At 36.0% G+C, this 15,760-nt stretch overlaps 1 protein-coding gene across 1 annotated transcript; it reads left to right on the top strand.

Moving 5' to 3' along the window:
• Positions 1–2,850: 2,850 nt before the first annotated feature.
• On the top strand, positions 2,851–13,117 carry MED1 (Mediator complex subunit 1). The gene is made up of 10 exons (XM_077431538.1): positions 2,851–3,140; positions 3,226–3,359; positions 4,282–4,405; positions 4,489–4,744; positions 4,932–5,121; positions 5,377–5,632; positions 5,732–5,912; positions 7,727–8,077; positions 8,551–9,064; positions 9,152–13,117. The coding sequence occupies exons 1-10, from the start codon at positions 2,970–2,972 to the stop codon at positions 12,219–12,221; spliced, it is 5,247 nt and encodes a 1,748-aa protein (XP_077287664.1). The 5' UTR covers positions 2,851–2,969; the 3' UTR covers positions 12,222–13,117.
• Positions 13,118–15,760: the final 2,643 nt, after the last annotated feature.

The raw sequence follows: 15,760 nt of genomic DNA, 5'->3' as shown, positions 1-15,760 counted from the left end.
ATTTTTTACGTATAACTCTTCAAATTTATTTTGATCTGAATTAAACCCAATATATTCTAACTCCATCGAAAAATAAATTCATTTTCAAAATACATATGTAGTTATATTAAGTAGTAAGGGATTGCGTAATTCGGAACACATTATTTCTAAACTTTTCAGAATAATTCAAAGTTCGATCGGAAAAGTTTTAACTGATTTTTTTTTCTCTGATTCCTCCCTCTAGACGCGTCAGTTATAATAATGGCAATCAGAAATTTTGAAATTGGATATTCATGAATAAATCATATACATATGATCTCATCTGACGCTGCGAACTACAATATTCGTTTTATGAACAGCATACATATTCATTTAAAACATCACAAACAGATACTCGGAAGTGGAATGAACTAGATCTACTGAATTAAACTTTCAGGACTATTTTTCTGACATTTGCTATCAAAACTTTGAATGAAATTTTATAATTTATCAGATAAATTTCCATTCCTCATATTTCATACATTCAATAGCTTTATTATGTTCCATTACCTTTCAGTGTGTGGTGCCATGTTAGTTTTTCATTAAATGCAAAACCAGTTTAATCAGTTTTTCAATCAAGTTGAATATAATACAATATAAATACAAGAGGATGACTACTCAATGAAGGCATGAAATTATTCAGCCGTTATTCAGAACCATTTACATATATCTAGAAACTCAAACTCAACATAAAATTATTTAACTTACAATGACATTTGGTCGAATACTTTATTTAGTGATATGCGGGCATTTCAGCTATAATTACAAAGAAATAAAATTTCGATAGTTTTGTCTAATAGTAATGTAATGACCAGGTGGTGACATGCATAAAATGTAATGATCGTTACAATGCGGGTGCATTTTGACAAATAATTGGATCGGGGTCTGAAAAGGAAGAGAAGTGTTTACGTAACGGTTTTATGAGAGAAAAAATATATTTAACCTCTAAATATTTATAAAAATAAAATTTTTCATACAATTTCTTCGTGAAAATTTTTATTGTGTAAGTCTAATCAAATATCGATTCAACTAAACGCTTACAATATTATCACAATGTCCTTAAAAAAATAACAATAAAGTCAAATACAGTGAGGTTTTGGACGCAGCCGTAAATTAAAAATGGTTCTTTTGCCAAAAACCAATTTTACCCTATCATATAATAAATATGTAAAGGCTTAAGAACGATAAGAAAATTAGCTGAAACAATAAATGGTCGCGTCACAATCGAACGATAATTGCACATACATACATACGAATTTATATTTTGTCATAGGACAATATTAAATCATCAAATCAAAGGTCTGCAAAATTTTGTAGATTTGCTCAAACATACTCAGGAAATAGGAATATTTTTAATTGACAGATCACTAAAATTTTTTCTTTATAACTTGAACGTAAACATAGAACTATCAAAGGTCTGTTCATACCTATCCAGCACGACCCGTATCCTGCAAGTACGCACAGTATTCTTTGGTACATTCTATACAACATGGTCGAACCTGGGTATCTTCTACCAGTTAGTATCGATTCAAGCATGTTGATAGATCGCACATTACTTCCCGCCCATCATATTATATAGTCGTGGCTACAACAAAACGGTCGTTTTATTATAAGAAAACTCCACGTGTCTTAAATGATTTTTTATGATTTTTGTCAACGATTTGAGGGAAACTCGTGAGTTCTCAGCAACAAAGTATCATGCAGTCGAAGTTATTTCTATATAGATTATACCAGTGTTCCTTAACCAAAATTAAAGAATCTCCCTCTTTACCACTGTAAAATTATACAACGCCCCCTCCCCCAAATAAAAAATATAAGAAATACAAATAAAACACACGATATTATAATAATATGTATTATATTATAATAAGTTCTTAAAAATTATGTATTTTTTGCCATATACATATGTACGTCATATTATCATTACAATATTATAATATTAGTAGTGGCCTGTGTGCACATAACTGCGCACTCGGTAAAATATCGCAATTCGGATCAACGGAATTAATAATTTGAAATTTAATTAATTTCTTAAAAATCTTTTGTTTTTGTCATCCACTCACGTGGACGAAGTGATATGCCGGGTCTCTTTCCACGATATATGTACGATCCCAAAGGGAGAAAGAGAAACGGAGCATGGTTTTAACAGCGAGTACTTCGTACACACGCACGCACGCACGCATTATACAATTATTATATACGATTTCAATAAAAAAGTAAATAATACAATATAAAAATTTTATTAAAAAATAAAAAATATATGAGATCCCTGAGCTTCATGTGATTTCGCTATTTTTAAAATAGCGATCTCAAAATTAAATCTCAAATCTTCTCTTTGGCTTACCTGTAAACGATTTCATAGTTTTTTAATATATATATGCGTTACTGCGCTAACCTTTTTCAACTAACTACGATAAAGGAAATGCTATAATGGGTCATTCAACTCTTTCCTCTTTCCACAGAAGACGGTACAAATGACGAAAACAGACCCAATTGATTGATTGAATATTATGATGACCAAAACTTCACAGTAATTCGCAGCTTAATAAACTGCTCTTTTAAATTTTGAATGACACTTTCTACATTCAATAAAAATAGATTAATTGCCCAATCATGCAAATTTGATCACATCGCTCACTTGAATTCCTGCAGCGCCCCTAAATGCCAAAAAAAGACCGGGGTGCTGGCCCCTCCGTTAAGAACTACTGGATAATACCGTGGGTTTTGTTTTAAGTATTCCTCAAAATCAATAATTTTTAACATATATTTCGGATTATATGTGAAATATATGAATTTCGTATAACCGAGGTGGCGGTAGTGCGGGTGATGGCCGTGTACGCGTTCGCTTGGGGGAGAGCGCGTCGTGACGTTTGTGCGGGTGCGGGAGAGCGAGAGTGCGAGTGCGCGAGCGGGGAGAAGAGTCGCTGCGTCGCGGCCGAAATGCGGGGGGCATGAACGGGGCGGCGGGGACGGCGGGGGGCGGAGCGCCCCCTGCCGCGGCTGCGGTCGCGGGGGCGACCGACCGCTTCCGCATGGAGCTGCTCATGGAGCGGCTGCGCACCAAAAACTCGCACCACAAGACGCTGCACGACACTTCCAAAGCCGTCCGCATGACGATGCTCGTAATTACCACACCCCAACTCCACACCACGACCCGCACCACACATTCACATTCATCTGCATCTGCAACCGTTTTCACCGTTTCAGGACAAGAGGTGGGCGTTGGACAGCGCCGATCGTGCCATCCTCCAAAAGTGTCTCGACAGCCTCCAACACCGCATCAAAGTCTGCTCGCTTCAAAGTCTGGTCGAGAGATTGGAATGTCTCTCTCGTCAATTAGGGTACCTCAGCCGACCTTCTCCGTCCCATCTCAATATCTCTCACTCTGCCATTATTGCACTTCGAATCAAAAATTCAAATCGTTTCAATCGGGTCGTTCAAATCAATACACATTAACGATCGATCGACCGACCTCGATTCTGCACAAACTTGTTTCAATTGTATTTGCTTAATGCGATGTTTGCTATTCAAACATATGTAGGTCATTTCTATATGAATGTTTCCACTTTTAGTATGATCAATTAAAACCATATTACCTAAGACACATAATCAATACAATTATTGGCATATATTGAATATGTATTATATAAAAAAATACATTTATATATCCATTTGATCAATACATGTGGTGTAAATGTTTTCAATATTGAATGGTGTGTCTGGCAATATTGCTCCATCTGGCAACATTTCATATGCACATAAAGTATAAAAAAACGTTTTCATAATGATGTGAAATTGGTTTTACATAATAGGACCAACCAATATCAGTATTTGCATTTATTTCATCACTCTTTTTATGCAAACTTAAACAATTTGTTAACTGTAAGCAACAACAATGATTATTATATAGTCTACCCGTTACATTATTTTATTGTATATACATATATTATTGCGTTAATTACACAATAGATCTTGACCTTAAAACGTTATTTTGGGCACAATATTGTGCATGTGTTTTGTTTTATGCAATATATATATATATATATATATATATATATATATATATATATATATATATATATATATATATATATATATAATGTAAAAGGGAAAATCATTGATAATAATAACATAAAAGGCAATTTCAAATAATTTTCGACTCGTTATATAGTATTGATTGTGTAATGGCAGGGTGATGCGTTTTAATATTGCTAAAATATGTCTGCTATTACATCATATTTATTTTTATTTATATTTTTTCAGATTAAAATTTGTTGTCGGTGGCTCCGGAGTTGACCTTTTTATATCGTCTGATATGTTTTATCTAGAAATAATTTTAGAGCCTTCAGGGGCAGTAAAGGATGTCAAAATTCATCACGAAGGAAAAGTATGAAATAAAACAACACTTATGTATATACAAATTAAAATTGAATCAAATTTTGTAAATTAACTGAAAATGGCTTTCCGTAGAATGAGCAACAGTCTTGTGAGGAATTGGTGTCGTGTATCAGTCGTGGGGACTTCACAGATTTCACCATACAGCTGGAAGGTCTCACGTCGGTCTATCAGCTGAACGCTCAGAAGAATATCAAATCTAAAGCGTTCAGCTCCTTGTCGGCGCTCGAGACCGATCTCGGCACACTTTCCCAATTGCAAGCCTGTCTCAAGGATCCTTGGACGCAAGTCCACCAGAGCCTGATTGGATATGTACAAAAACGAAGAGGAGGTATGATCCATACAAAATACAGTACAATGCGAGACCCAAACCTAGATGAAAATGTATGCTGAACCAAACTCGAACCACTCGTTGGATGTTTGAGTCATATTTACCTCACATTTTTGACAAATCTGGGTTTGGGTCTGCGTCAGCTCACTCGATTATTTATTTTAATTGCGTTTGTTTGTTGAAATAGGTCACGCAATGAAATTAATTTATTTTGTATCGCCCTACGACATTGCTCGTTTACCTGGAGGCATACTTTCAACTGACGCTTTATTAAACGGGACTGGCCTATCCGCTCTGTTGCTTCTTGAATCTGCTGCTGCACACCGTTTACAAATCACTCCTATAGTCTCGTTGCCTCAACGCTTACTACCAAACAAGTAAATTGCTCAACATACATACATATATCTAACACTAGGTCCAATCTTAGTCGAAAACATATGGTAAATTGAACTCGAATCACTCTATTTCTATCGCACACAAACTAAAACTGCGATAATTACCCATTAGCCAATCAACCAATGTGCTTCAATCAAATTTTTCATGTGTTTTCTGAATTATCAATTCTTGAAAATTATATAATCGCAGTGACCCCAATATTGATTAATTTTTTTTTAATATGGTATTATTTTCAGTGGTCCTACTTATGCAGCATTGGGTCCGAATAACAGTGCGACTTTACCAGCTCGGTTTATCTTGAAACTGTCTCAGACCATGCCCATATGTGGCTCATTGCTAAAAATGATCTTAGCGGCAGGGGAGTCTGAAAGTGCATCGTTGGTATCTCCCAATTCAACGTCTTCGCTTCTTAGTAATATGAAACCGCTGCTTTCACTTGTCGCTTGTCATGCAGCCGGTGCCGAAGTCAATCCCAATAAAGGACTCTTCGTTGTTAGTATCATATTTTATTGATGCTTTCATTATGTAATTAATTACTTATTGATTTTTTTACAGTTTTTTTTACTATGTATTTTCTCACAATTTTTTCAGAGTTTGCCAGATCAGAACCAATGCTATTTTTTGACTGAGACTCAAGGTTTGGATGGAAACATAGTAGAATCGATTCCATTCACACATCCGAGCCAAGTACCTGCTCTTATTGCATGCCTTCGACAACAAGCACTCTTTAATACCTTAATTGCAAGCTGCGTACGGCCTAACAGCAAGCAAGGTTCATATATTCATATTATTTATTTTTAATTAAATTAAAAATTCGTTTAATCTGCTTTTTTATATAAAGATTACACTGAGGAACAAAAAAATTACCAGAGCGGAAACAAATCAATCTTTACTGAATTTGACCCACTGAATTATAATATAACAATGATTTTTGTTGGTTAGCTCTCTTTTGTGAGACATGAGTGTGTTATGTGACATTTTTATTCAGGTTTTTTACAGTGTTTAACTCAAAATCTAGTATTTCTATGCCAAAGGTGAATATACGGTTTTTATTGCGTTAAAATACTTGTAATTAATTATCTAGCAAATTTTAAAAGTCAAAACATACGTTAACTTATCTCGCAAATTTTTCATTTTACCACATTTATAAGGATTGGTTTAGTATGTACAATTTTTTATCTAAACGTTCTAATTCGACCGTAAAATTATTTTCAATTGAGTTAAAACATGGTTTGTTGATGACCGAATGCATGATGCAAGAGCGAGATAAAGAATGGAGTCTGCATCATTCAATCTCACTCACTTACGAGCGATGAGTCTAGAACATTTCATATTTTAATTTAAAACCATTCACAGCTCGAATCAATGCGTTTGGATAAAAAAAAATATTGAGATTGAAAACCAACCTCTTAAAACGCAGTGAAATATAGTAGAACTGGTCCAATAAATGTATGATAAAACTATATATTTTTGAATAAAAATTCGTTAGATAATTATACGTATTTTAAAGCAATAAAAAAATCACAATCGATAGAGAAAACATCTGACTATTGATTACAATACTCACTTTTGGCACAACGATATTAGATTTTAAGTTAACCCTTTGAGTGCTGACGTCTTTTTTGTTGAAAATTTCGCCAACATTTCCAACTAGAATTATTTAGATATTCAATAGAAAGCAGATATAAAAATTGTAGCTAATCCAAACAAACCCTAGATAACTACAGCCGAGGAATTCTAGTTTTGTAAAGGTGTGTTTAGACTCTCTAATACATCTTTCTACAATATAAAATAAACAAAAAAAATCTGCCAATGAATGTATTATTCCAAAACTAGTTCCATCTTCTTCATTGTTGTTAATGTGTAATGCTCACAATCTAAATGCCAAACCAGAATCTAAAATACTAGGCAGTTAGGGATTTCTATCGGGAAATTCTGCTATGATTATAAATTCAGAAATTCCGGTGTAAATCAGTCTTTTTAAGCATTGAAACGGATTACACGACCCATATTCAATGCATTTTTTTTTTCAATACTACATGGAAATGCTTGGCGGGTCGTATTCTTGTTTACTTTGTACATGCTCAAAATACAACGCCTATCGGCGTTTTTTAGGCCTTGTTGGCTAAACGCCTATCAGCGTTGGTCGGCATTCAAAGGGTTAAAAACTGCAAAAGCCAAAAATCTCTATAAATTGTGCATTTTTATAAACAAACAAAATTCATTGTCGTATTCAGTAGGTCAAACTTAATAAAGATTGATTAGTCTCCATTCTGGTAAGTAAAAAACGCGATTTTTTTGTTACTCGGTGTTCTTTGTTTTATTCAATCTAGATAATTGAAGTTGTACTGTGCTAGTCAATTATTGTATAATGCGCAGTCAATGTAAATTTCTCTATCTCTATTGCACAGTTCTACTTGTGTATGTGCGAGCAAGATGTAAGAATGTGCAGTATTATGTGACTGCATTCCTTATACCCTGCTCGTGCATACATATGTACATGGTTCATTAGTATTAGTACAATAGTTTACAATAGTTTGCCTTTTGTTGAATAATTTAATATATTAAAATTGTGTGGTATTGCAGATGTTGAATCGTCATTCATGATCGAAATAACCGCACTCTCCTGGCAACACATAAGCATAGCTTTAGAGCAGCCGGGAGAGGGTGGGATGGCCACATTGGAGCTGGAACTGCCGGAAGGCGGCGGAACACCGCACGTTTCAGTCCTAGGCGGAGTCGGCAACAACGCAGTGTACGAAGAGTATCTGGCTCGCGTGTTGCAACGCACCCTATCCATACCACTGACAGTTCGTGCGTTGCTTGCTCGCTGGGAACACGACTCCCGGCCGGGTTTTAGCGGGGGCGCGGGGGGGATTGATTCTGGTGGGCCACCAACCTCTCCGCGCCCACATTACTCTACTCACACACACCAAAGTAATACATTCTCTTAACTATTTGTTGCTAAATTGTACGCATTGATTGATCGATACATAACAATCGATATAACGATCCAAGGGTTCGATGAAGCTCAATGTTAGAAAATTTTCACTCTTGGCTTTAAACATTCAGACGCGAAGAGTCATCGGTGGCTGTGGATATAGCGAGATTTGCGAAGAAATTATAACCCATTCGAGCAATTATATTCATTGTCAAGACGTTTCAAAATTTAATCGCCCAAAATTATAAAAACGAAAAAAATGTAGAGTTCTTTACTCGATAGCTTTGACTTGTCGATATTTTAACTTTTGGGTACTCGTCCGAACTGGCAATGTATACGAGATGCTCTTAATTAATACCATTTATTACTCACTGTCTACTAATCAATTTCGAACGGTAATTTGTTAAAGTATATACAATAACATACATTGGATGATTGTAACCGTTTTTTTTTCATTTTTCTTTTTTAGACAACTTCATAAATGATTCTCATCAAAATATATTCGGCAACCAGGATGGGAATATTAATTCAATGTTAGGAAACGGCAATAACGTTAACAACGGAAATCAAAACAGTCAAATTCCACTTAGTAATTTAAACGCACAGCAGCCATCGTTCGAAGAAAGTAAATCATCAAAGAAGCGAAAGTCTGAATACGATTTGAACAATCCTAGTAAGCGTAGCAAGCCCCAAGTACTCTGCGAGGTTTTACTTGAAAGCTCCTCTAGCAACTGCGATAGCGGAGATGAATCTGAAATTGAAGAAGAAAATATCATTCAATCGAATTCGTCAAACGATGACGAAGAGCTGCCGACTTCTCCAACGTCCCACACTGGCTTTGTATCTGATTTAGAACTCTCCGGTTTGGATCCGACAGAGTTGATAGGTGGTTCTTCTAATGATAACAAGACGAGTTGCTCGGAATTTTCCAACTCTGGCGACGGAGATATAAATGACTTGCAAGAAATGGATGAAATTATTAGGTTAGGTTTTATCTGTGCTACTTTAATTAGTTGTATTAATTATAAAAAAATTCTCAATATGATTTAAAAAAAACTATTCTTTTGCAGATCATCTAGCAATACATCATTTGAACAAAAAAAAAGTAAACTCAAGTCTAGGGAAAATCGAGAGAATCGCAACAATAAAATAAATACGTCTACATTGCTAATGGAGCTAGGGGATGTAGGCTATATGCCACCGTCAGTCAGCATCACTCCTATTACTTCTTCAGTTCCTCCAACGTTAAACCCAAACAGTTCACCTAATTTTTCTACTGCTTTGACAAACATCGGTCTCGATCGGCGACCTGGCATAGAAATTATACCCATTTCTACAAGTCAACAGACATCTTTATCTAGTTCTATAACCATTATCCCAATTCCATCTTCTCAAACTAAATCCTTAGATGATAAGCGACGAATAGAAAAGAAATCTGCATCGTCTAGCAAGTCCACTAAATCGAACAGTATTGATAGGAATAAAGAAAAGAAGAAGAAGAAACGTCGTGAGGATTCGATGGGTCCACCTGATAAATTACCGCCCAAACAAGATCCTCTTACAAAACCAGTATCAGTTAGTATCAAACCCACCGATAGATCAAGCTCTCCCTTGTCAATTCGGTCTACATCCCCAAACTCTCTCATGAGAAAATTCAGCCCAAGTCCGACACACGGAAAATCTGTTTCTATAACTAAATCATCCTCTTCAGGAAGTCCGAATAATTTGAAAAGTATGGGTAAACCTTCAGGCTCGTCAAGCCACCACAATAGTCCAAGACATTCGCCTGTACAATGTAGTCCTAAGCACTCGTTATCTGGATACTCCAGTCCAAAAAATCATGGCACGTCATCGCCAAAACATAGTGGTTCTAATAGTGGTAGCTCCGGTAAACCAAGCATGTCTACATTGAAATCTGCAACCAGTGGGTCACCGTCTAGTAAATCAAGTAATAGTAATTACGATGTATCTAAGTTGTCTAAAATGTCAATGTCCAAAGACGGTTCAATTTCAACTAGTTCTAGTGGAAAAGAAAAGGATAGGAAATCCAGTAACATGTCATACTCGAGTGGTTCAGGAAGTAACAGTCCTAAACTGAAGTCTTCTAGTGTTAAACTGAAACAACTTGAGGTTTCGGTAACGTTAACTGATACGCAGGGTATGCCTTCATCTGGCGATAGTACAATATCACCAATTGTAGACCTCAGTAAATCGACTACAATGAACCAAGTTAGAAATAGGAAAGGATCGTTGAGTGCCGTTATCGATAAGCTTAAATCCGCCCAACACTGTGGGTCTGATGTAGATATGACTGGAAAATCATCATCCGGAACCAGCAAGGATAGGACGACCACAAGTTCTAATAGGATGACAGAATCGAAAACTAGCAGCACCAGCAATAGCTCAAAACTAGGCGATAATAAAATGCAGGAATACATGGTTAAACCGAGTTCAGATGGTATGAAGATAACCATCAATAAAACGCGAATGAAAGATAGCTCGGGTTCAAGCAGTACAAAAACATTAAATTTTAGTGGAAATTCCAATATGGGTAGTAGTAGCTCTTCCGGGCTAAAGCAAACTAATACAAATTTACATTCAGCTAGCGGAACTGGATCCCCCAAAACGCACACCGGTCTCAAACCGGGTGTTATAAGTGGCCCTGCTTCTAAAAAGCCACAAGTGTTACAATCTGGCAAATCTGGAACGATATTCGGTTCAAATATTTCCATATCGTCTCCGACCAATTCTAGCCTCTCTAATAAATCTTCTAGCTCTCCCAATAATATAAACGCTAAAATACCTTTCGCCAAATCTAGCTCTGGCTCGTGTCTATCAGGTTCTTCAATGTCTAAACCGTCTTCCAAAACATCTACAGGTTCGCCTAAGATGTCCAGCTCTGCTACTGATCTATCAAAGCTCAGTCGGGAAAGAGAAAAATCTCGGTCTATTAAAAGCAGCTCATTATCTGGCAGTAATGACAAATCCATATTTGGTGGGAACAAAAGCGGCGAACGAAGATTGAGCCCCGCTCCGTCAAAGGACGACTTAGACGGAGAACGATCATTCAAATCATTATCGCAACATAGTAAAGATCAAAACTTCGTCGTTGAAAGTCTTACGAAATCTCTAGACACAAGTAAATACCAAATTCCAAAACTATCTGCCAGAACGACCGATGACACCAAGTTGAGGAACACAGTCAATACTGAAAAGACGAGTATTTTATCATCATCCCAACCCGATACATCTGTATTATTACCGAACAGGAACGCTGTCATCGACACCAACACGAAAATGTTAGATTATATGGGTCGTGCCCAAGATATATCCAAATATTCATTTCAACATCTCGCAAATGCTAAACTTTCCGAGCAGATACAGAAATCACAAACGTCCATAGTACCTTCTAAACCTCTTGCCAACCTCATTTCGACGAGTCCAAAATCGCAAACCAATCCTATTTCGCTTTTCTCATCGATGAAATCAAACGAACCTCCCAATAATTTGCAAACTTCGAACTTTACATTTGGCGACCTGTCGAAAGCGCACTCGGATGCCTCTAAAGAAGCCAAATCTATAGACTCGGGTAGATTGAATTCGAATCAACAAAATCCATCTTTGCGGGAAGAAATTTCAGCATCTAAAGGAGATTATACCAAAACCTATCCTTTATCAATTTCGAATACCGAAAGTATAATTCAATCGCTCGGTAAGCAGTTAGATACCAGCATTAGTAAATCGCACTCTGTTTCACAATTAAAATCATCGGACGAATCGTCTAGAAAGAATTTATCTACCGACTTGAGCATGAAACCACCGCAAATGTCTAAATCGTTGCCAACGTCTTCTCACGAATCTACAGACATTCTTTTAGACTTCTCGTCTACCTCCAAATCGGCTGAAATAAAAAACAAACTAACTTCGGCGGATCGCACCGTGTGCGTCAACACTGGAGGCAGTTCCTTGATGAAACACAATCCGCCAATGACTTCCATTTCTCAGGCTCCGTCTCTTTCGGTGCGCATCGTAAAATCACCAGCACCGTCCCCATTAGTCATCCTGTCCCCGCATTCCAACTCCCCGTGCATTACTGACGATGAACTGATGGACGAGGCCGTAGTCGGTCCGGGAAAATGAGACAAATTCATACTGAACGATTTTTTGATGTGTAAAGTTACTATACATACTAACTAAATTATTATACATGCATTATATTGGACTGTTCTGAATATTTAGATGTAATTAATCCCATTATCTGTATGCATTGTGCCCTTCTAATTAAAATAGTGTAAAAATATATCATGACATGTGCCTGTAAGAATGTATCTAGCTTTTCCCGGCGAGAATTTAAATGCAACACGTGACGCTGAAAGTCGTAAAGGACATGTAAAACATCTGTCGGCATCATTATATTCACATTTGCCTCCTTATTTATTTATTTATTGTTTTTGTTATGCCAACGTTTTTATTTGTTCATATTTACCACGTTTAAAATTAACTCTAAGATCTAGCGATTAACGTAGATGTATCACAGTATTTTATATACGTTATTTTTGTAATTTAAAATTGTATTACTGTTAATCGCTATACATTCGAAGTGTTGAATTTATTATTTTTTCCTATATGTATGTATAAAAAAAAAATTGAAAAGTTTCTATCGTGAATACAAACTTGCATTAAATAACATTCAAAAATCCGCTAAGTATTATACATTCTTAAATCTACAAATGTAAGAATTGTATTTATTAAGTTGTGAAAATACATAGTTAGTATACTTTGTACGTGGAAGAATTGGAAGTAAAATTTTTATATAGAAAGTTTATATTTAGGAATTGTTTTAAATATTATACATACAATACATATATATAAATATATATCGTATTATTATTGTATTAATAATGCATTCACAAAGTCAACTGACGGCATCTTTTCAGTTCTTTCGTTGTGCGCATTTTCCGTTTAAGTTTATTTTTACAATTTGTACATTCAAAATTATTAGGTAATAGGAGAATAATTTTAATAAAAAATATTTTTATATTAAATCGACTATTTTTTTCTTCAACCAAATAAATACCTTTTAAAAAAAAGCATCCACACCAGTCTGACATCATATGTTTTAAAATTTCTATATACATATACTTGGTTTATTGATTTTCTAAACTGTGCAGTTTAAGAAATATCTCTAAATCATCATTTTTGAATCATACAAACCAAAATTATAAGGATCCACTCAAATAAATGTCTTTTCTCTTTTATTCGTCCATCTTTCACTTCACGTTCTTTTTTTATTGTTGTCCATCACATAATAAATTACCACATTCTCCATATATTTTTGATCTACAACTTAATACCATATATTATTGATGCATTTTTAGTATCTGATGTTTCTTTGAGTTTACAAAACCGCTCACAATCGCTATATCTCTGTTCCTGTAAACATGAAATATATGAACACATCTAAAAGTCAATTGAGGTAAATGTATTTGTATCTAAGCGACTTGTTGATTACATCCATATTGATGTGAGACAACAACTAGTAATCCTCAGCATTTTCTAGACATACGATACATATCGACTTCAATTAAATTGGTTCAATCATCACTGATGAACAGATTGAATCTCTCTTGAATTAGGTTGAGTTGGATCTGAAATTTTATTTGTAAAAGAGATCACTGAGATCAAAACTGTTGTTCAATTCCTTTAGGCAATCTTGATGTTTGTAGATTATTGGGGAAGATATGAAAATTTCCACGGTCTTGACGACTTCTTCAATGGCTACAAAATCGTAAATTTAGAGGTGTGAGGAATCAATGAGAATCCACAATCGAAACGGTAAAGATGTGGACATGACAAGATTGACTTCTGTCCTTATATCTTGACATTTCTTCAAAGGTTGATTGTTACTTCACTGGAGTCCTCAATAGAATCATTCTTACCATTTACCACATGTTTAAACTGTCAAAAAAGCGATGATTTAGGAAATGTCAATTCAACGCAAACGTCTATCTCAACGCGATAATGGTCACAATGCACGCCACACTACCGATATTTACGAATTTTTCCATTACCAGTTCCTAAATAGCAACCGCAAGTTGCAATATGCGAACTGGATATGGAAAATTCGAAAATATCGGGTGTAGATATCGATAGTGTGGACGTAGCCAGTGATATCGGTCATTCTCAAGGTCGCAATGACCATAATTATTAAAACGATTTATATAGTTGTAAAGCGTGTAACATTTATCTAAATATCATGAGTGAATGCCATTCTCTTTTGCTAGACTCCTATAAAAAATGTGACATCAATTGGTAAACGGGTTATTCCGCAAAAAGCGATCTCGTGCAAGTTACTAAAATCTCGAGCATCTGTAGTTTATTGTTCTTGATCCGTCGGCCTGCAAGCTCCGAATGAAGCACAAACCAAAACCGTCTAATATTGAGTACTCTACGCACAGAGAGATCATTGAACGTTGAGTTGCGAGACCTTATTGGCTTGGCTGTTATTAACAGTTTATTCACACGTCTAAAGCATTTTTATCGCGAACACGAGATCAGGTGATCAGCGCTAGTAAACCAGTGATCAACGAGCACCAATCACCTAATCTTTACGGTTTGGTGATTACATCCCAAATGTGAATCACTGCCAGGATAACCGCAACGGTACGAACTCGAACTTCGCATGATATCAACATGCGAAGTTCATATTGTAGGCGGGGGTAGGTAGTATTGACCGTATCCCAGCCTAACGAAACACTGTTGTGTTTGTTTGAATAATTTATTTTTATTATATAGTTTTGAGTATACAAGTGTATAAAAGATTATGTTGATGAAGCGGGTATGTTCTGGGAGTTCTCGAAGCGGCTGGGCTGTGTTCTGGAGCGGTTCGTCCATGTTGGTTGTTGCAGGTTGAGTGAGTCTGGCTCTGTTGCTGGTCGACTGCTTCTAGCTGACTGGTTGTTGGTGTAAAATGGTCTGCTGCTGGTTATTGACTGACTTTTGGGCCCGCTGTGCGGGTTTATATAGTAGTCCGCTGTATGCGGCTCGTGTGCAAGGGATGCGAGGAATGCGGTTCGTTCCGTTTGATTTGTTAGGGTGGAACATTCTCGAATATGTTGGCGTCGTTCCACTCGATTTAGTTTTTATCGCCCTTTGTTCCAGGGAGTCTGGATGTTTGTTTAATGGGTTACAATGTAGCCGTTGTTTGTACAGCTGCACTTTAATGGATGCAGGTGTTCTTCGATTTCGCGTCGTTCCGCTTGATTTGTTAGGGTGGAAGTTTCTCGTTTCGAGATGACGTCAATGGTTGAGCGTGAGAAATGTATCCTCCGTCGGAAAAGATGTCTCGATTGCGGTGACGAGATTCCTTTAATATTTCTAGTCGATAATTATAAGAATCTCGTAAAAAAAATCATTTGCATTAGGCAGTGCGACGAATTTTCGTACGACAGCATACCGTGCAAGTGATTTTCGTAGCGGCGGCTACCCTGGTAGTGATTCATAATCAAATTTCCTTCCAAATAAGGATTATGCAATCTTTATCTCTTTTATATTTTCAATTTAAATAAATATGTAGATAATACAAAAACTAAATTAGAATAAGTATCATGATAAAACTAAAGTATATTTTTTGATTTTAAATTTAATTCAAATCTAATAGATGGATAAACTTTTTATGG

This window comes from Arctopsyche grandis, chromosome 5 (assembly GCF_051622035.1).
Source record: "Arctopsyche grandis isolate Sample6627 chromosome 5, ASM5162203v2, whole genome shotgun sequence".
Taxonomy (NCBI): Eukaryota; Metazoa; Arthropoda; class Insecta; order Trichoptera; family Hydropsychidae; genus Arctopsyche; species Arctopsyche grandis.
The sequence above is the reverse complement of the archived record's forward strand: the minus strand, read 5'-3'. Positions and strand labels throughout refer to the sequence as shown.

What these genes read in the sequence shown, in the direction of transcription:
- MED1 (XM_077431538.1), top strand. Translation starts at nt 2,970, where the DNA reads ATGAACGGGGCGGCGGGGACGGCGGGGGGCGGAGCGCCCCCTGCCGCG. An exon ending in CCGTCCGCATGACGATGCTC is followed by an intron (nt 3,141 to 3,225) that starts GTAATTACCACA and finishes TCACCGTTTCAG; the next exon opens with GACAAGAGGTGGGCGTTGGA. An exon ending in AAATTCATCACGAAGGAAAA is followed by an intron (nt 4,406 to 4,488) that starts GTATGAAATAAA and finishes GGCTTTCCGTAG; the next exon opens with AATGAGCAACAGTCTTGTGA.